Source organism: Garra rufa, chromosome 2, assembly GCF_049309525.1.
Source record: "Garra rufa chromosome 2, GarRuf1.0, whole genome shotgun sequence".
Taxonomy (NCBI): domain Eukaryota; kingdom Metazoa; phylum Chordata; class Actinopteri; order Cypriniformes; family Cyprinidae; genus Garra; species Garra rufa.
The window spans coordinates 30,663,289-30,686,048 of record NC_133362.1 but is presented as its reverse complement, the minus strand read 5'-3'; the positions used below and the strand labels follow the sequence as shown (position 1 = coordinate 30,686,048).

Here is a 22,760-nt window from a genome sequence, read left to right as displayed (position 1 = left end):
AGGTTTTCATTGATGTATGGTTTGTTATGATATGACAATATTTGGCCAAGATACAACTGTTTGAAAATCTGGAATGTAAGGGCGCAAAAAAATCAAAATATTGAAAAAATTAACTTTAAAGTTGTGCAAATTAAGTTCTTAGCAATGCATATTACTAATCAAAATTTAAATTCATAAAAGAAAAATTGATCATTTTGACTCATACAATGTATTTTTGGCTATTGCTACAAATATACCCGTGCAACTTAAGACTTGGTTTTGTGATCCAGGGTCACATATTAGAATTTTTTTTTCTTCCAGCTAATAGAATGAAAACTGGTAATTTGGTGTAGCCAAAATTTAGCACCATGTCAGAGAGCATCTGTCCTCAGCCCATTAAGTTGTTAAGGTGCCATTAGCCGTCCCATTAATTCTTGTCATGTGACAGATATTAAACAGTGGCTTTGTCCTGACAATAATTCAAGTCCACATTCTTGATTTATATCAAGCTGATCTGATTCTGTTCATTTTGAAGCCGTGACCCTTAACTCATAGATGGTGATTCTTTTTATTCTTCTTTTTTTGTGGCCCCACAGAGAGCAAAGAGTCCAAGCGAGGTGATAAATCAAAGGAAAATGGTCTGGGGCCTGTAGGCGCTGAGCCTAGCTACTTTGAGATTCCCAGCAAGGAGGGACAAATGGCACAGAACAGCATCCATGAGATCCCAACCAAGGACATTGAGGGTGCTGGGGCTGCAAAATCAGCTACGGGCAATGCTGCCGCACAGGCCAACACCTCATTCACCATCGAGTTTGACGACACTTCCCCGGGGAAGGTCACTATTAAAGATCATGTGTCTCGTCTGCGACCTAAAAAATCACCTCACGTTGGCGGTAAAGACCTCAGCACCCTGCAGGCAGCCATCATGGCCTCTGAGAGCAAGGTAGCTGATTGGCTTGCCCAGAATGACCCTCCTCTAGTGAGGCGCGAGTCCACGGAAGAGGACAGTAAGAGCATCAAGAGTGATGTGCCTGTTCACCTCAAGAGGCTTAAAGGTATGCCATTACACATACATTTATTCATTAAGCAGGTGCTTTTGTGGAAGCATGAAACTTATTAAATGAGAATAATACAAGGAGAAGTAAACCCAAGGGATAAAGCAATACATGTAGTGCTACCATAGCAAATTTTATAGCACATTCAGCTGGAGCTGGAGCTGAAGCATAAGTGCAAAACAGTTTGTTCCTGGTTTAAAGAAACAGTGCACCTAAAAACTAAAGAGGTCATGAACTGCCTTTTTCATATTATTGTGTGTTTTCTGAGGTCCACTTATAATGTTATATATTTTCTGTCTTGTTTTGACACCTTTATCAAAGCGCTCTGTTTGAATAGACATGGCAGACTGTAGACTAAGAAGTAAATGCCCACTGCTTGTGTGGTGTTACATTATTGTCAAACTCAATATAGCTGGAACAGCATCATCTTTTAGTTTCAATCTTTCTGAAAGTCCCGTGTCGAATTTCTTGTTTGTAAATTAATCTGTGGTAAAATCACATGAACAAGGGACCAAGATGTAACTGATGTGGTCTGGATCTTCATTAAAAGTAAAGTTCATCCAGTCTTTCCTAATGTTGGGATTAGAAAGAACGCAATGCAAAGACTCTCTCCACAACTTGGCACTGTACAGCATCTTGTTGTATTCAGAGTCATCTTTATCATTTGGTTTCTGTGTAGACCAGCGTTCGCCTCACATTGTTTACACTACATGTGGGAATCAGTCAGTGGGGCTAAACAGGCAGCGATGTAGGAGCAGGCATTGATTTTCTACTGCAGAGGTGGTGTTTAGCCACACTATTACATCATAAAGTGGCACATCCCACAATCTGTCGTTTTGGCGAATTGGCTTCAATATAAGCTATTTTCAGACTATCGAGAAAGTTTTGAGTTCTAAAACTTACAGGATAGTTTTATAGTACAATGAGGGAATTTTGGTTTCTTGTGTCATTTCAAACCCATATTTTTCTGTGGAACACAAAAGTATCTTTGTTTGTTTAAACAAAGCAGCAGTTCATAATGACCAAAGACTTTTAAAGTCTAAAATAAAAAGCAAGAAATGGCTTTTAAAAAAAACACAAAAATATTTGTCTTCTCAGGATCTGTGATAAATTTTGATCTGGTCCTTAAACAAAGCTAAGACATTATTATCACTGCTTGCCCACATTTCTGTCCAGTAATTAAGACATCCATGACATTATTTTTAAATCTAAACAATGACTCAAGTCATTGTGTGACAAAATGATTCTTCCAAAATGTTTACTTTTGTGTTCCACAGAAAATATGTGACCCGTGCTGGCAAAATGAGTCGGAATGCGCACGGTCTAATTTTGAGCTACAGGCCAAAAAAAAAAAAAAAAAGTGGAAAAATGTCAGTTTGGGTCGAATTTGAGGTTATTAATCCCCCTTCTAGTGATCCCAATGCTCTAAATAGTAATTAAACATCTACAGTTATCTTTATTTGTACGTCTTCTGAGTGGAGTACCTTTTTCTTTGCTCACTTTTGGACGACTGATGCTGCTTCACCACAAGTTGTAGATCTATTGTTACAAAACGCAGCATTCCAGCTTTGTGAATATTCACATCGAATTCAATGACATAAGTCCAAACCATTGAAATGTGATTTTTAAAACCAGTGCTAATGAAAATTGAAACAATCACACTGACTGATATTTTCTAAGCGTGTGTAGACGTGTCTCTCCAAGAGTGCGCCATCTCCCTATTTACATGAACGTTTAGTTAAAGTCGATGTAAAGTCAATTCTGATAATTGTTTGTAAACACATTATTAATGTTAAAAATGCATTGCTGAAACATGTTACAGTACAAAGACTGTGAACTATGTAGTACTTAGTTGTGAAGTTAGACCGTTAAACAGTTTTTCACCATTTTTATGTTCAGGATTTTCTGGGCAAGGTTAAAATCATGACTCAATGATGAAACGAGTCAATTCCAACAAGTCATGTATCATTTTGAAGGTATTTTAATGGAGAATGTGAAAATAAAAATAGAAGTCATTTTTTGAAAATTTGCTCATTCTGACTCATTTTGCCAGCATGGGTCACATACAGCTGCATGAGGTTTGGATCAACTTGAGTGTGGGTATATAATGAATTTTTGGAGGGGGTGGAACTATTTATTAATAAGGCTCATTACAGCAGTTAGACATAAAATCTCAGAAGTGTGTCTTCAAATGTTTTTTTTTTTTTTTTGGATTGCACTGTTCGAATAAAGGTTGGGAGTTTATTGCTTCCACCGAGGTACAGTGAGTAAGAAATGTTTTAAAAGAGACCTTGTACCAAGCTGATGCCACGATTTGACATCTACAGGAAATTCCCTTGTGAATTTGATCTCTCAACGCCACAAGGGAGTTTTTAAACTGTCAATTCAAATGAAGTTTAACTAATTTGTTTTTAAATCGTTTAAAATAATGCTTAGGGAGTTCACTTGTGTTTCATCATTTTCAAATTAATTGTTTGGACTCAGAAGAGATGAGCAAAGAACAAAAGCAGTACATAGAGCCTTACTGTAGGAGCATTGAAGGGAAATGGCATTATTCAAAGTTTCAATGCCTCTATTTCTCACCTCTGCCACCCTTGCAGTTTTAAAAATGTAAATGAGTGACGCTGTGGAGTTGTACAGTGATTTATTTCTTGAACACAATTAAATGGACAAAATCAGACTACCCAAACATGCCTTATGTAAGACAAAACCTCTGCAATCTCATAGCCATCCACTCCTTTTCATTAGCTAGACAGCCCACTATCATTCCCCTTAAGATTTTTCAGAACTTCTCACAGCTGTTTAAAAGATTCAGTAATGATGACACCAAATTTTACTGAACTCTGCAACTAGCCGGTAGACGGTTGTATAGCGTCAGCTGAATTTTCCATTCCTGAGGATTAGCTGCCACCTAGCACTTTTAAAGCCCTTTTTTCCTTGCACCCACTGACAGAGCTTAGCAAAGAATGCGGTTAACGCTCTAGTTTCTCCTTACACTCTCCTTAAGGAGCCATTTCTCTAACCGTAGCAGAACTGCATCGATTTCTATTCTATTGATTAGTCTGTGTGGTGGTTTATTATGTTTCTACTGAACCTGATTCCACAAACAAAAACATCTACTTCTATGGATCACCTAGGATGCTTCACTCCGGTAGGACTATTCATTTTAAAAACTGCCGCATGCCGCTTTGGGAGAGGAAAGCCCACTCTGCTCGCCCTCGTGTGATTCTATAATGAATTGTGTGCTAATTTATGAGGAGTGTGTGCTTTGCAGCCAAGAAGCGCTGACAGCAAATCCACGTGTGAGCTCTACTCTAAGCGCTGATAATTGGTAAAGACTGCTAGACTATGCGGTCTTTCCAGTCTCAGGCGTGGTTCTTTTTTTAGTGCTTGTGTTTGCGGTTGTCTTTTAGAGACTGCTTTGGTGCTGTTTGTTTTGTTGGGCGAGATCTGAGAACTGGTAAGTTGGATTGTTGTTTCGATTGTCCTTGGGTGAGTTAAATTTTTCGTTTTGAGGATTTGAGGGCTTGTTTGTTGTGTGAGGTGGGAAAATAGTGCATTGGAATTTGGAGAACTAGAAAGAGAAACTGAGAAATATTGAAATTCAAGATCTCAGCAGAGTTCTTGAAGTTCTTCATGCAGTGTTTTTGTTTCAATTTTAGTTATTTTTTAATGGCATTGGAATTGTTTTCATTCAGCATTGCATTGCACTGTACTCAATTCTTTTACATTTTATCAAAGTTATGCATTTTATTTAAGTGTACAAGTTTTTTTTTTAATTTAGTTTTGTTTGAGGCCATTTAGTGAGCTGTTTTTCTTTATATTTTCTTTGCAATGTGTAAGCTGCACCATTATTTGCTGAAACCACTTTTATTTCTAAACACTTCTATTGTGGTGTAATTGATTTCAGGATTGCCCGCCCTTAAACGTCACTTACAAAAAGCTATTGTTGTGTTGTATATTGATCAGATGACCCTTCCTGTTTAATTAAATACACAGTCTGAAGTCAGTATTGGGAGGTTAATTAAATCAGACCATCCAGTATTGATTGAAACTTTAAAAATCTCCAATTCTCTTTAGGTTTTGTTCTATATCAATATAAATTGTAATTTATTCCTTTGATGCAAAGCTGCATTTTCAGCATCGTTACTCCAGTCTTGACCATCACATGATCCTTCAGAAATCATTTTAATCCAATAACTGTCACCCCCATTTTTAAACATAGACTTGAAAGTGCACTAACTTAAATTGTTATAATTCATGAACAAGTACATTTTCAATTGATATATAATTTATGCTCATTTCTAAAACATGATAGGGAAAAGGCCAACGAAAAAAGACTTTTGGTGACAAAGGTCTGAACTCCTGTTATGATGTAGGTTTTTGAGGTATTTTACAAGATGTTTTAGACCTTAGACAATGAGTCTTAGACCTTTACATCAATCTATAGTTTGCCATGATTAGATTAGATTTATTTGTAATATAGTGAACTAAACTTGGGTGTCCCTCTGAGGGTTAATATGCATTAATTTGGTGCTCAAGAAACATTTCTTATTATCAATTTTGAAAACAATTTTGCTGCTTTTTCTAGGTTTCTTTAATGAATACCATAGTAAATAAAAGTAATATAATTAAAATACATTTATTTTAAGTATAGTTCAAATCTATTAACATATTTACTTACATATCGCTCACGACTTACTGATATACAAATTATAATTAAGCTTTATTTGGAGTACTGCTCGTGGGCAATGGACACTTTCTTATTAGTAGGTCTAAAATGTATTTTAATGTCATTATTGATGAGGATTGTATGTTCTTTGAATAATATTGGTCTTTAAATGCAAGATATTTTAAGTTTACCTAAAGTATACTTGAAATAGTTTCACTTTAGCACAAGAATAATACTTAAGTATATCTTTAACTGGCCTTCAGCACTACTTCTGCACAATTAAAATGCATTAAGCATACAATTAGTATTTACTGTCACTTTTATCTATTTAATGTGTCCTTGCTGAATAAAAGTGTACATTTCTTAAAAAAAAAAAAAAAACTTTTGAACAGTAGTTAACATTATACAGAGCTTGACCTAGAGGGAGTGAAACAACATCACAAGTTCATTCCCATATCTGTATAATTTAATACGCTTGTTGCTTGGTGTTATTGGACTAGTTTACTAGAGTAAATGCAGTCTGACTCATAGAGGGCTGGTGGGGCCAGCTCTCCTCATTCAAAGAACATGCTGTGTGACACAGAAGAGCTGCTTTGTTTCACGGTTTGTGCGTGAAAGGCCACTGACGGAGTGCTGTAGTTGTTTCTCCCAGCCTCCCAGAGCAGAGGCTGTCACTTCTGACTGCATGCTGCTTCCTCAGCCGACCAAGCTGAAAAATAGACGACCCCCTCCTCCACCTCCATTTCCTTGCCTTTTCTTTCCTGTGCTCTCTCTGAGAGTTAGCATCCAGAGCCTTAACCAGTTTTCTAGTCCACTGTAATGCCTAAGGGTGCAACGGGTTTTGTGTTAGCCCTGGTTAGGTTTGCGTCTGAAGTTGCACGCTTGGTTCAAACCACAGCCCTGTTCTGTGTTCAAAATTGCCATAACCCATCAAAACGATCTTGCGTTGCAGGCAGTAAACACGAGGATGGCACTCAGAGCGATTCTGAGAATGGCCTTGGTTTGCGATTTGGTAGCAAACGCCACGCCGCATTGGAGGAGCGCCTGAGAGCCGCAGGAGTGGGCCAGGTCAAAACAGAGGGGTCGTCTTCTGTGAGCCGGACAGCCTTCATGATCGAGTTCTATGACGAGGACAATCCTCGAAAACGGCGCTCCTATTCGTTTTCACAGACCGCACCGCTTCTTGGAGGTGTGGTAGGGGAGGGACTTTGTCCTGCACCGCCCTCACGTCCTAAGGTCGTCCCAATGGCAGCGGATGGCAGCAAGGGCATGTCATCGTCTCTAGCGGCGGTCGCCCCCACGGCTGCTCGACTCCTGCTTAAGCAGAGATCTGAGGAGCCAAAGGTGGTGCCAAACCCTGCAGCCACCAGTCAGCCCAGTCCCACAGATGAGGCTCAGAAACAAGACGATGACCAGAGCGACAAGGGAACATACACCATTGAACTGGATAAAAGCAACCCTGAGGAAGAGGAGGCACGGCGAATGATCGATAAGGTAGGAAAACTAACCATAACCCTGGTTAATTTTGGTGTTGTATAATGAAGGGATAATTCACGCAAAAATAAAAATTCTGTCATTAATTACTCACCCTTATGTCGTTCAAAACCTGTAAGACCTTCGTTCATCTTCAGAACACAAATTAAGATATTTTTGATCAAATCCGAGAGCTTTCTGACCCTGCATAGACAGCAATGCAACTACTATGTTCAAGACCCAGAAAGGTACTAAGGACATTGATAAAATAGTCAATGTGGTTCAACGTCGCGGTACTCTTGTAAACATGCTTCAAAGACTGACATAGAAGAGAAGAAATTGTTGATTAACGTTATTTTTGTTTTTTATTGAGCACAGAAAGTATTCTCATAGCTTTATAAAATTACGGTTTAACAACTCCTGTCACATGGACTATTTTAACACAGTCCTACTTTTCTGAGCCTAGAATGTGTCAGATTTCATCAAAAATATCTGATTTTGAAAAGATGAATGAAGGTCTTACAGGTTTGGAGTGACATGAGGGTGAGTAATTAATGACAGAATTTTCAGTTTTGGGTGAACTATCTCTTTAAAGGTTGTATCAACGATTTCTAGCCTGAAACATAAAGTGTCAAATTCAGCTGACCTTTCATCACGATCCGCTCGCTGCCTGCCCCATAAATTGTCTGTGAAAAAACCGCGTCTCTCTGGTCAGCCTAGGGTCCGAGATATGCCAAAAAAACAATCGGCACTACCAACCTTTCCACAGATAAACAAACAGTGTTCCAACCAATCAGCGTCAGGGGTTTGGTGTTGTGGACTTTCGCTCCGCCTCCCTCACATCCCTGCACCAGTAGGAAAGTCCACAACACCAAACCCCTGATGCTGATTGGTTGGAACACTGTTTGTTTATCTGTGGAAAGGTTGGTAGTGCCGATTGTTTTTTTGGCATATCTCGGACCCTAGGCTGACCAGAGAGACGCGTTTTTTTCACAGACAATTTATGGGGCAGGCAGCGAGCGGATCGTGATGAAAGGTCAGCTGAAATTGACACTTTATGTTTTAGGCTAGAAATCGCTGATACAACCTTTAAGATATAGTCTGACAGTCTTGTCCAGCTGGCTTGGTTTGTGGAGGATGGTAGTTCACTGTCATCAAACCTCATCACAAGACTCACAGATTAACGTGGGAGTCACTTCCCTTTGTGAGCAGTGGAAGAAAACATAAAAATAGAGTTTGAGTTGAGTCTGGCTGTATTAAATGCATATGTTTAATACTCAGGATTATAAAGTAGAGGTCAGAATGTTTAAGGAATGTCAATACAGCCTTACAAGCACTGTAAGGATCCTCAACATGCTCTCTCGAGTGCATTGTGAATGTTGTGTTTATCTTGGAAATGTGTCTCTGAGCATCAAGCAGTTTGAGTGCATCTTGCTGTGAAGCTCTCTGTCTAATGGCTTTATAATGGCTCTCGTGTGGCCAACCAATCAACTTCTCCTTTATTCGTTTAATCTTCGGGGAGTTTTAAAGCTTTGGCTTTTAATGCACATCTGTGTGCTATTACTTATGGGGTGTTTATGAATGATCACGCATTTGTTTCGAAAATACAATGAAAAACAGAAGAATATTGCACCTTTTTTTAGCTATAAATTACAGTTGAGGTCAAAAGTTTACATCCCCCTTTCAGAATCTGCAAAATGTTAATTATTTTACCAAATAAGGTGGATCATACAAAATGCATGTTATTGCTTATTTCGTATTGACCTGAATAAGATATTTCACATAAAAGATGTTTACATATAGTCCACAAGAAAAAACAATAGTTGAATTTATAAAAATGACGCCTTTCAAAAGTTTACATCCCCTTGATTGTTAATACTGTGATGTTACCTGAATGATCCACAGCTGTGTTTTGTTTAGTGATAGTTGTTCATGAATCCCTTGTTTGTCCTGAACAGTTAAACTACCTGCTGTTCTTCAGAAAAATCCGTCAGGTCCCACAAATTCTTTGGTTTTCCAGCATTTTTGTGTATTTGAACCCTTTAAAACAATGATTGTATGATTTTGAGATCCATCTTTTCACACTGAGGACAACTTAGGGACTTATATGCAACTATTACAGAAGGTTTGAACGCTCACTGATGCTCCAGAAGGAAAAATTATGCCTTAAAAGCCAGGGGGTGAAAACTTTTGAACAGAATGAAGATGTGTAGATTTTTCTTATTTTGCCTGAAGACCATATTTTTTCATTTAGTACAGAAGAAAACAGAAGATATGTTTCCCAGAAGACAAAATAAGTTAAATTTAACCTGATCTTCAAATTCAAAATGTTTGCACCCTCAGCTTTAAAAAAGAAGAAAAAAAAAAAAGATGTAAACATCTTTTATGTGAAATATCTTATCTTTATGTCAGTACTAAATAAACAATAACAATGTTATTGTTTTTTCCCCAAAAAAGTCTCTTATGCTATCCAAGCCTGCATTTAGGTGTTCAAAAATACAGTAAAACTGTAATATTGTTAAGTATTAAAATTTAAATACACTGTTTTCTATTTTAATATATTTTAAAATGTAATTTATTCCTGTAAAGCAAAGCTTCATTTTTCATTTCTCCAGTGTTTAGTGTCATATGATCCTTCAGACATCATTCTAATAGGCTGATTTGCTGCTCAAAAAACATCTTTTTTTTATTATTATTATTAGAGTTTTGCTAATTAATCCCCAAATTTGAACAGGTAGTGTAAGTCTTCAGGAAACTTCAGGAATCAAAAATATATGGTGAATATTGAGTATTATCAAGCTGTGATGGATGGATCAGTAAATAGTCAGGTGGATAGACATAAATTTTATACAGACTGACTGTCAATAAAGCTGACGTAAGTTTACTTTATAACATCCTCTGTTGTGTAGGTGTTTCTATTGAACTGACATTAATACTTCCTGTTAGTACCTTCCTAAGATGTTGTTCTGGCTCTGTTGCTATGGAGTCAGTGCAGCTGTGTTTATTTGAACTCTTTTTGCCACATAGGTGCTGCCATTGTGTCATATCTCGTCAATAAATTCAGCAGCAGCTCTTGATTCTCATGCATGTGTTTTGTGTTTGTCTTGTGTAGGTGTTTGGGGTGGAGGACTCTAGGGATCCTGGTTGCCCTGAGCAGCGAGAAGCCGGTGGAAAAGCAAAAGACGGCAAAAAGCTCAGCTCCACTGTGTCTGAGGTAGACTAAAGTGCATTTAAAAACATCATGTTGTCATTTGCAGCATCTTTAAAATTAATGAACTATCCTGGATGATAAACTACCATTTCATTATCTGTTCATTTGGAGTTTATGTAATTTACAGCCAGCTGTCTTTTGTCAAAGTAACTGGTTTTCGTAATTTGCGGCATAATGTTCGTTGATATCAAACAGCAGAATCACATGTAACAGAAACCAGGTTGTTTCTAATGTGTTACTAATTTCTAATTTGGTGTGGACTATGACTACACCAGTTGAAACTGCATTTCACAGTCTAGTTTGAATGATCGGGTTTAATGTTACATGGACAGGACTTTCAGGAATACTGACAAAGTGCTTTGTCAGTCACTCCCCCACTGACCACTTCCTTGTTAGGCTGAAAACTGGCCACTTGCTCACTGACCCAGTTCGGGAATGAGAAGTAGTAGTCTACTGCCTTAAGGCAATGTCCACACACACACATACATACACATACAAGAATAAGACTACAAAAGTGTCCTTGTTTTAAATCCTTGTTGTGGATCCACGCCAAGTTTACACCAAGTTTTCACTCTAGCTTGAGCAGCAACTCTGATTATTGTTGTTTAACTATTTTAGTGGTGCTTACTAATGCTAACATAATCAAATAAGTGTAGTTTGTTTGGAAAAGACAAAAATATAATGCAGACTTCACATCATAGCAAAAAGCCAATGTAGCACATAACCCATCAGCTCTGTGCTTGACTGGATCACAAATAACTATTGCAGGAGTAATTCAAGTGTAGTACTGACTAGAGAAACATGTTTGCTTCATATATAGAGACACGTGGAGGATTCGGTTGCAGTCGGCAGCCCTCGCTGGGTTTCACAATGGGCCAGTTTAGCTGCTAATCAAACGCGAACAGACCCTGAGGGCTCTGGAGCCGAACCACCAGCTTTTGTCCATCAAGAGCGAGGTATTTTACTGAATTTACTTTTGAAAGAAGTCCCTTTAAAACAGGAATATTGTCAAATATTACTACAATTATGAATAACTATAATTATGAATATTTTAAAATAACTTATTCTTGAGTTGGTGAAACAAAATTTTCTGCACTTATTACTCGAGTCTTTAGTGTAATTTTTTTTATGTAACATTGAAAATGTCTTTACTTTTACTAATTTAAAGGGAACCCTGGGTTTTAAGACTTGTATTGCTTTATATAATGTAAATGATGTATTTTACTGAAATATGTAGTAGAAAACCCATTAAAGATTTACATTTTGTTTTAAAAATCCACATCATGGGGTGCCATTAATTCGATGATGTCAAATGGTTGCACCCGATGAGCTACTGGCGCTACCTGTTGCTATTTTTACTGCAACACACCTACAAAAATAAAATACTGATACAATGACCACAGCTACTGAAAGTAGGCTTAAACCAAATGCCGTACCATCGATTTTTTCCCACAAGGGGTCTAAACACCCCCAGATATCGAGTGAAATCTGGGCTGAGAAACTCCTTCGGTGGCTGCAGGGTCATAAAAAGCATTGACTTGTTTACATCTCGCCAGGATGGCATCTAGCATTTCTTGTCTCTGCCATTTGTAAGCTCTTTCAGTAGCTGTGGTCTACTAAAAGCCCCAAAGGCATCAGGGCTAAAGTGGAGAGAACAAAGATGCAGGTCTTTAGTAAGTTTTATTCGTCCACAGGCATCTTCCCATTCTCTTACATCGCTTCTCTTGTTGCCCTTTGAATGAAAAGTACAACCAAAAGCTTTACGATTTGGCACTGTATCAGTATTTTATATTCCGAGTTGTGTTATGGTAAAAATAGCAACAGGTAGCGCCAGTAGCTCACAGAATGCAACCATTGCAACCATCGAAATAATGGCGTCCACCCATAGTCCAAAATATGTATAAAACGATGTCAATTTTTTAAATAACATAAAGATTTCATGGGTTTTCTACTACGTATTTCAGTAAGAGACATCATTACATTAAGCTATGCAAGTCCGGGGCTCCCTTTAAACACCACTGTAAATGGGGTTGCATTTCTATAATACATATTTTCTTTTCTTACTGCAGATGGTGATGCATTCGAGGCCGGCGTCTCTATCAAGAGCACCGGCTCTACCACTTCCAGCCAAGCTGAGCGCAAAAGAAGGACTCTTCCGCAGCTTCCCACAGAGGAGAAGATCAAGCGCTCTGAGATTGGTGAGAAGCAGGACACAGAGCCCCAAGAAAAAGAAAGCCACAGTGACCATAAAGGTGATGGCCAGTGCATTGGCACTCCGAACAACAAGGACGTTGTGTCTAGCCAATCCAAGGGCATCCAGCAGGATGGAAAGGCAGGAAAACAGTCATCCGTGCGCCCCCTGGGAAGTGGAGAAAGGAGAGCATCAGAAGAGAGTCGCAGGAGGCGCTCTGAGGACAAGAGTAAAGGAAGTGATGGGGAGAGGTCTGGGAAGCCACTGGTGAGGCAAGGTAGTTTCACCATTGAGAAACCAAGCGGTAATGTCCCCATAGAACTGATTCCTCGCATCAACCGGCAGAATGGAGGAAGGGAGCGAAGCGACTCGGTGGGCAGCATGGACACAGCTACTCTTCTCAAGGACACTGAAGCAGTCATGGCTTTCCTTGAGGCTAAACTCCGTGATGAGAAGAAGTTAGACCCGGTAACGCCCTCAGCCTGCCCTTTATCCCCCGAATCTGATATTGACACAGCCAGCACGGTCAGCCAGGCGGCAGCTGAGGGGGATCGTAAGGCAGTTCAAAAGCGTCGATCCCTCAGTAGCCTTTATAGAGAAAAAAGCAACGCGAGCACCACATCGAAAACCACAACTAGCGCAAGGGAGCGTCTAGAAAGAAAAACAAAAACCAAGACCACAGAAAGCCGCTCAGATACTCGCCGTTCAGCACAGACATCCTCCCGTGGCCGCCAACCCTCCCAAGATCTCACTGATGATGACCAGACATCCTCATTAGCCATCTCAGACATCCTATCCTCGGACCAGGAGATGTATTCTAGTCGCTCATACACCAAAGGTCACTTCACCTCAACCGATGACCTTTTGCAATCCAAGCTTGATACCAGCAAATCCGCAAGGTCTCCAAAACCCAGCAAGCCACTGCAAACCAGCACCGCGGCCCTTGCGAAACAGGCTGGTCTTCCGCAACCCCGTCCCACTAGGGCCTCCCTGTTGCGCAGGGCTCGGCTTGGAGACACGTCGGACACAGACCTGGCAGACGCAGACAGGGTCTCAGTGGCGTCTGAGGTGTCCACCACCAGTTCCACGTCCAAACCACCATCGGGAAGGAAGGCGCAGTCACGCATCGATATGCTAGCGCAGCCTCGGCGCACAAGACTCGGCTCGTTTTCAGCACGGAGCGATTCAGAGGCTACGGTCAGTAGGACCACGGCGACACGTGTGTCTGCGGAGACGGCGCTACGTCTGGGACTGAGAAGCCCAAATCAGCAAGTACCGGACAACAAGCTAACTGCACGCATGAGGGCTAATAGTGTCTCCAAGCTAACGGACCCCAAGCCGAAGACAGCACCTGTCAACAGCACCCCATCAGGTGAGGCGTAATGTAATAGTAATATTAATATACTCATGTGGCTGCTGATTGGAAATGTTACTGAGCAGATGCTGAAAGCAGAAGTAAGGTGATTTGTTTCAATGCCAATCTGAGATTTAGAAAAAGATTAAAGTACTGTGTTTATGTAGTTACTGAAAGTAAACAAGAAAAATGACTTTATTCAACAATTTTTTTCCTCTTTGTCAGTCTTCGATGCGTGTTCATGAGAGAGTACCACAACACATGTGTTCTGACATAGAAGGAGAAGAATTTGTTGAATAAAGTTGTTATTTTTGTTTTCTTTGCACACAAAAAGTTTTCTTGTAGCTTTATAAGATTACAGTTGAACCACTAATGTCAAATGGATGTACGTGGTAGTTGTGTTGCTGTCTAAGCAGGGTCAGAAAGCTCTTGGATTTCATAAAAAATATCTTAATTTGTGTTGCGAAGATAAACAAGGTTTGAACGATATGATGGTGAGTAATTAATGACAGAATTTTCATTTTTGTAAGTAAAAGTATCCTTTTAAAAATAAAACATTTACTCACCCTTATATGAGTTTAAATATATTCTTTGAACACAAAGAATATATTTAAAGTATTTTTGTAGCCAAAAAGTTGAGGGTAGCCATTGACTTCCATGGTACAGAAAAAATACTAGTCGATGACTAGTCAGCAACTGTTTGGAAGATGGAATTTTGAAACAGGTATTATCATAATTCGAAAGTCAAAAAAAAGAATAATTAAATTAAAATGTACGAATGTGCAAATGAACACTAAGATCCATTTAGTAAACCAACCTTATCTCATGACAAAAACCTACCTGTGGGAACTTTTTTGCAAGATGCAAAATATGTACAGCCATATGCATTTTGTGACATATTCAATATGAAATGTCCACTGAGTGGCGTTAAAAGAGTGTTTGTTTGTTTTTCCCCGGTACATATGGTATGTTTTATGTGACGTTGGTTTTGTACGTACATTTCTAACTTGAAATATCCATTGAGTGGAGCTATGACTCTGCACTACATATAAACCTACCCGATAGTATGAAGAAAGCAAATGTGACATAAAAACGCAATTGCAAGTTTGTTTTTCGATGTCTCAATTTTTAGCTCTTTCATCGTGAGTCATGGTTTAATGGGATTCGTACCCAAGGATTCCACATCCTAAATCCAATTCTAGGCCGGCTGAGCTACCGAGCAAGCTTGTTACATCTAGAAACCGAAACGTATGGCACTGTAATCATAACTGTGTATGAAAAAAAAAAATTACAAGTGCTCGCTGTTTTAACTCCTCTAGTGTTTATTTCTGTTGGAAATTGCAGCGATATGTACTTATTAGTATGTATTTTGCATCTCGTAAAAAAGTTTCCACAGGTACGTTTTCATCATGAGATCAGGTAGCAGAAAACATACAGGGTGCAACAATTGTTTGAAAGTTCTGCAGCAAATAAAAACTACACAGTTGTGAAGTTGTTTTAACCAAGTTTATAATGAGACTTCATTCAGCAAAATTTAGCAGTGCATTTTTGTGATGTTTCATGTGGACTGGATCACTGTCATTAGTCATGTTTGTCTGTAATTGTCTGTCTCGGCATGCTTGTGATATTTATAAAGATCCCATTTTATACAGAAACTCAACTTGAACCTGAAAGTGTTCTCGCAGAGGAGGAGCCCATGGGTACTGTAATATCTCTGGGCTGTGTGTGTGTGTGTTTGTGTAGAAACTAAAACTCAGCATGCTTTTAAATGTTATTCCAATCAATGTGTTATTTCATTTTTTTTCTTTATTTATGCTTCTTTTTTAATCAAACTCAGCAGTGATGAAAATGATTTTTTGTTTTCCTGTTAAAACAATCATTTAAAGAGCGATAAGGGTCTTTAAGACCCTCTTTTAGAGTAAATATACTGATTCAGTGCTTTGTATACTTAATGAATTATGTTAAGATTAAAATGATGGCTTCTTAAATGTTTGTCTTTTTATGTCACACAATCAAAATCAGAGCAAAGTTTTGTCTCATATGCTGATGCAAGCACTGAGCAATAAGAAATGAGGGTCAGTGGATGTTAAACACATTCCCCCTGGTGGTGCAAAGTTAAAACAACATGACAGCAAACAGCTTTGAGTTTATGAAAGACACTTATTTTGGATAAAACCCGCAACCATCATCAAAATAATCATCTCAAATGTCCTTTTCATCACTTGCTAGTGTCGTATTTTAGAGATAGTTGGTCAAAAGAGCTTTGCTGTTTGATTTCTGCAGGGGTAACTGCAATATTCAACTTATTTTGCAGTGGTTTGTTTTAAACTCTTCATACATAATTTTGATAACTACAATTGCTCCATCCCCATTTGAAACAAGGTTTTTACGGGAACGGTTGTAGTGTATGTAGTAATAGTAGTGTACAAAGTACAAATACAACAAGACTATTGTACAATGCTACTTTATATTTCAAATATAATAAAAGATAATTTTAGTTGCCATGTTTATAAACCTTGAGCCAGTGGGGAAGAAGATTTTTGCATCATGTAACAGAGATGCAAGGAGTTTTGGAGACTGTGTGTGTGTGTATAATACTGACAAAAATACTCATACATTAACTCCTCCCAAAGGTTTGTTTTAAATATACATACCTGTAACCACCTCATTGTATTTCTGTAAACATTTCAGTCATACCTCTCTCTTTTCTCAGCCACTAACCGGTGGAGACGGCTGCCTCCTGAATATGCCTCTACCTCAGAGGATGAGTTTGGCTCTAACCGGAACTCTCCCAAACACATTCGCCTGCGGCCGGGCACCACCCTTCGCACCAGCAGACTGGGTGGTCCCACTCCGGTCACAACCAGCCCTGGGGGTCTCCTCCTAAAAAACAGAATGAGAGAACAAGAGGAGTACATACGAGATTGGACAGCCCACAGTGAGGAGATAGCCAGGTACTCATCAACTCTGTCCTTATCGTACACACATTATCACATTAGTAAAGCTACATTATGTAACTTTTTTGTCAATTCGAAACAGTAATATTATAATAATGTTTTATAATTTGAGTGGTTCGGGGCAATATCTTTGTGTCATTACGTCATAGGAGGAGTCCCGGCTGGCGCGTCATTTGTAGGCTCTACTTACAGCAGCTGAAATAATTAAACTTGTCATTTTAGAATGAGTTCTGAGGAACATGAAAACGTTTTTTGTCATTATAAGAACAATTTCTTTCGATAACATTTAAATGGTCCGACAATTAGAGATTATATTGAAATCTACAGATAACGCTAATAGAGGGTTCGCACTTCCATCTCAATTTGGTCAGTTACCCGAATGCACGGCCATATTAGCGATACTCGGATGTAAACAACAGCATGGACTGCACAGTTAATGTACTGAATAAGTTGTTCTGTTAATTTATGCTGTCTAAACCATGGAAAAAAGCATGTGGAAGCTGCTAAATCATATAGAGAAGGACTTAGTAAGCAGGAAAGGGCACAATATTTTGACAAACTAAAGTTAATAGACAGTTTTTTGCACTCTTCTTCTTGATTTGTTATAACTTTTGGCAGTCTATAATATTCTGAATGTTTTTTCCCGGTCCGACCGATTAGTACAGCCCAAAACATGACAATAATTGACTATTTTCAGCAGCAATAATCTGCAAAATATATTAGAGTTTTCTTCTGTTTAGTGCCATTGTTTACGTTCAGTGCTGGGATTGATAACGCCTTGTAAAAACTCTCTATATACAAACCAAATGCACATAATGTTAGTCAGGCAATGCTGATGTTGTTAACATTGACAATTTGAGAACAAAGTATAACAATAATAATAATTTGCACAATTTGACTTGGTCTGAGCTAACTTTGCCATCGTTTGATTTAATCACCACTGGTAGCGCGATTTAAATTGTAAAACTTTTCTTTCAGTTCGTCAGAACAAAACTGACAGACATTTTACTTACTTGTACGGATGACATTTTCTGGTGAAACTCCTTATTTTGGACATTTCAAATTACAGTAAATATCCACACTGGTGCATGGACTGAGAGTCTACACACACACCTCAAAACATTAGATTCATCCGCGCTGAGGAGCCGTGCCAGTGCACAACCCACGTAAAAAAAAATAATAATTCCGCAAAAAAATGCAATTGCAGGTTTCAAACAGAGATGGCGACAGAGAGGCAAAACTTACATAATGCAGGTTTAAAGTATTACCACAGTTCCTTGACAAAGGTTTTTTTTTTTTTTTTTTTTTTAACTATTCTTCCGGTCGTATTTCATCAGATATTCCTTAGATTTGACGTTGAAAATCTGAAAAAAACACAAGCTTAGATTCATCTCAGTAATGGTTTGTGTGGTTCAAGGTTTAGAGCTATTTAATAAAAAATCTTGTGAAATCCCTGTGGAGAAAATGAATGGATAAAATACATTGAGAACCAAGGCTGCTGAAAAAGTGGGCGCTCAGTGTTGGTGTTACATGCAGGCATATAGTCTATTATCTCAGGAGATGTCCTCATGTAGCATTAGTCACAGCTGGAATGGCAACAAGAGAGGCTGTCTTCAAATCCACTGCTGCAGGGCAAACACTAATATACTGTAAGCTGATCACAAGCTCTCTCTCTCTTCCTTACTTTTTCATATTGTTTTTGACATTTTATTTAGTCCTTATCTCTAACCCATGTTTTCTGTTCTCATTTATCTACTTAAATTTCAAACTGCAAAAGCTAAAGTTTTCAGTTACCAGTGCCCTTAGAAATGCAGTGTTTGCATTTAGCCATGGTTGATTTACTCTGTAGATGACTGTGTCCAGTAACTGGGGTTGCCAAAGCAGTTTATTTCATCTGCTCATGTGATCTCAGCGTGGCAGCTCCCATTAAGCATTTCACTCAATGTAAAATCAGCTTTTATTGGTCTACTTTTATGACTGGGGTCTTTATCTTAAAGAAACCCAAAAATGAAAATGTCGTCTTCATTTACTCACCCTCGTGTTGTTTCAAACTTATATAAGCTTCTTTTTTATGTTGAACACAAATTAAGATATTTGAAAGAATTTTGAAGAACCAAACAGTTGTTGGTCCCCACTCTTTAGGGAAAGAAATACCATAGATGTCAATGGACACCATCAACTGTTTGATTGGCAGCATTCTTCAAAATATCTTCTTTTATGTTTAACATAAGAAAGAAACTTGTGTAAGGTGTGAGTAAATTAAGCCAAAATTTTCATTTTTGGGTGAACTATCCCTTTAATGTGATTGGACGTTATGTATGATACTTATAATTTCTGTTATATATACACATTTCAGTGTTTTAAATAAAGAATAAAATACTGTGAATTTTACACAATTTTTACACACGGAAGTGACACATCTTTAGCAACCCATATGCTGTATGTTGTTAAACTTGTTCATGTAGCAATACTGCCACCTTGTGGTTATTCTAAAAACCCTTTCAACATTACAATACCATAATTTACCATTGATCAAAACCTATACACAACAAATGTGTCATTCATATGTTATAAGCTTTTTTTTATGTATTTATAAAATTATATAAACTAATGGTTTTTTTATTGTTTTTGAAAAAAGTCTTATGCTCACAAAGGCTGCATTTATTGAATTAAAATACAGTAGAACTGTGAATAGAAAATATATATCTATAGAAAATAACTGTTTTATATATATATATATGTGACCCTGGACCACAAAACCAGTCATAAGGTTAAATTTGACAAAACTGAGACTTATACATCATATGAAATAAATAAGCTCAATAAATAAGCTTTCTATTGATGTATGATTTGTTAGGATAGGACAATATTTGGCTGAGATACATCTATTTGAAATCAGAAATCTGAGGATGCAAAAAAATCAAAAATACTGAGAAAATCACATTTAAAGTTGTCCAAATTAGGTTCTTAACAATGCATATTACAAATCAAAAATTACATTTTGATATGTTTACAGTAGGAATTTTGCAAAAAATCTTCATGGAACATGAACTTTACTTAATTTCTTAATGATTTTTGGCATAAAAGAAAAATCAAAAAATTTGACCCATGCAATGTATTTTTGGCTATTGCTACAAATATACCCCAGCGACTTAAGACTGGTTTTGTGGTCCAGGGTCACATATATATATATATATATATATATATATATATATAATATTAAAATGTAATTTATTGCTTAATATTTTTGAGAAAACCTTGATGCATTTTCTTCAGGATTCTGTGAAAAAGTATATTTTCTAACAATGTAAAAGTCTTCACTGTCAATTTTGATTAATTTACTGTATAAAAGTTTTAATTTCTTTAAAAAAATGTAAGATTTTAAGTAAGATGTTTTTTTTTAAGTCTTTTCTGCTCACCAAACCTGCCTTTATTTGATCCAGCAAAAACGGTTTAAATTAACTGCTTTCTATTTGAATATATCTTAAAATGTATTTTATTCCTGTGATTTCAAAGCTGAATTTTTAGCATCATTACTCAAGTCACATGATCCTTTAGAAATCATTCTAATATTCTGATTTGCTGCACAAAAAAAATCATTTATTATTATTATGTTGAAAACAGTAGAATTTTTTTCAGGTTTCTTCAATGAATAGAAAGTTCAGAATTTATAGAAATCTTATAAATGTTTTTATCATCACTTTTGATTAATTTAAAGCATCCTTGCTAAATAAAAATATTAATAAATGTATAAGTTTAACAATGCTGAACATTTAGCTTTGATCACAGGAATAAATTATACTTTCTAAAATATGTTCAAATAAAAAGCAGTTATTTGAAATAGTAAAAATATTTCACGACATTACTGCTTCTGCTGTGTCTTGGATGAAATAAATGCAGGCTTGGTGAGCAGAAGAGACTCCTTCATAAAACATAAAATCTTACTGTGCAAAAACTTTTGACTGGTAGTGTATGTTTTGATGTTATAATAATTCTATTCTTTTATAAATTATGCATGTTATCCATACAGTACGTTAATTTTTTTATGGAATTGCATATATAAGCATGTGCATGTGCATGTGCATGCGTAGAGTAGGGACTACCTAATGTGAGTCTGTGATATCATTTGCATGATGTGTGTGTATTTGTGCGCCCCTAGTCTAGACACCCATCTGAATGTTTACAGGTTATTCCCCTGTGTGCGTAGAATCAGTCAGGACCTGGCCAAGGATCTGGCCATCCTGGCACGAGAGATCCACGACGTGGCGGGCGAGATCGACTCGGTCAGTTCCTCCGGCACGGCGCCCAGCACCACAGTCAGCACAGCCGCGACCACACCGGGCTCCGCCATCGACACTAGGGAGGAGGTACATTAACAGCTTACTCACTTTCAAGATGTTTATTAGTTTGCAATTCGTTTGTTCTCAACATTTTTCTTGTTAATTCTACTTTTCTGCAGCTGGTTGAACGAGTTTTGACGAAAGTCTAAACTTCAGGAAGATTCCCCCAGTAGTTCACACCAAAGCCTCAGAGATCAATGGCAGACCGGTGGAGCTTCGCCCACGGGCTCCAGACAGCCTGGATCCTCAGGCGGCCCTTCGCAGACGTACCTGGAACCGGGATGAGGTGAGACCGGTATGAGCCACTTAACTTCATGAAATGTGCCTTATCTTTATAGGTCTTTATAAGTGTAATATGTCTATGAATGATTGAGCAGATATCAGGGTGTGCTGTTTGTCTTTAAATGTGCGTTTGTGGCTCCAGATGAGAACGTCTTGTGGTGATGTGAAAACTGATATAGTGTAATTAAGGTTAATTACCTCAGTGTTTTATCGACTTGATGTTTGTTTGACACAGTCCTGATGGTTGTTTTTTTGCAGGCGGTGCTAGACAGTCTATTGCTGACGTCGGTTTCCCAGCTGTCTTCCAAAATCCGGCAGTCTGTAGATAAAACTGCTGGCAAAATCAGGTCAGTCGTAGAATCATAGATGTGTACTGTTTTGCTCATTAAGCCAAATTACATAAAGGGTCATTCTATACACTACCAGTCAAAAGTTTTTGTTTTTTGTTTTTAAAAGAAGTCTCTTCTCACCAAGCATTTATTTGATCCAAAATATAGCAAAAGCAGTAATATTGTGAAATATTTGTACTATTTAAAATAACTGCTTTATATTTGCTGTTAAAGAAACATGTGTTATTATTATTATTATTATTATTATTATTATTATTATTATTATCAATATTTAAAACAGTTAAGTAAAATTTGTTTATAGAAAGTAATTAATTATAGAAATTAATACTTTTATTTAGCAAGGCTGCTTTAAATTGATCAAAAGTGATGATAAAAATATTTATAATGTTACAAAAGATTTCTATTTCAGATAAATGCTGTCCGTCTGACCTTTCTATTTATCAAAGAAACCTGGAAAAAATCTACTCTGCTGTTTTCAACATAATTATAATAATACATGTTTTTTGAGCAGCAAATCAGAATATTAGAATGATTTCCGAAGGATCATGTGACTAAAGTAATGATAATAAATAAAAAAATTTAATAAAAATGAATAAAAATTCAGCTTTAATCACAGGAATAAATTACATTTTAAAATATTTTCAAACAGAAAACAAGTTATTTTAAATAGTACAAATATTTCAGAATTGTACTCTTTTTGCTGTACTTTTAATTAAATAAATGCAGGCTTAGTGGCCGAAGAGACTGCTTTAAAAAAAAAAAAAAAAAAAAAAACCTTACGGTTCAAAAACTTTTGACTGGTAGTGTAATTGCAGAAAAATTTACAGAAATCAAACAACCTTACATTAAACCAACCATATATTATAATAATACGTACTATATTATATTTGGCTTAT

The 22,760-nt window shown here is 37.3% G+C and overlaps 1 protein-coding gene across 1 annotated transcript in view; it reads left to right on the top strand.

The window, feature by feature from the left end:
- Nucleotides 1-22,760, top strand: part of cep170aa (centrosomal protein 170Aa) — a 49,705-nt gene that overhangs the window by 23,554 nt on the left and 3,391 nt on the right. Inside the window, 11 exon segments of the mRNA XM_073834641.1 lie at nt 576-1,034; nt 6,659-7,200; nt 10,292-10,393; nt 11,211-11,346; nt 12,460-13,953; nt 15,588-15,635; nt 16,649-16,889; nt 21,079-21,259; nt 21,352-21,364; nt 21,367-21,518; nt 21,773-21,861. Of these exon segments, the coding sequence (XP_073690742.1) occupies nt 576-1,034; nt 6,659-7,200; nt 10,292-10,393; nt 11,211-11,346; nt 12,460-13,953; nt 15,588-15,635; nt 16,649-16,889; nt 21,079-21,259; nt 21,352-21,364; nt 21,367-21,518; nt 21,773-21,861 (3,457 nt within the window).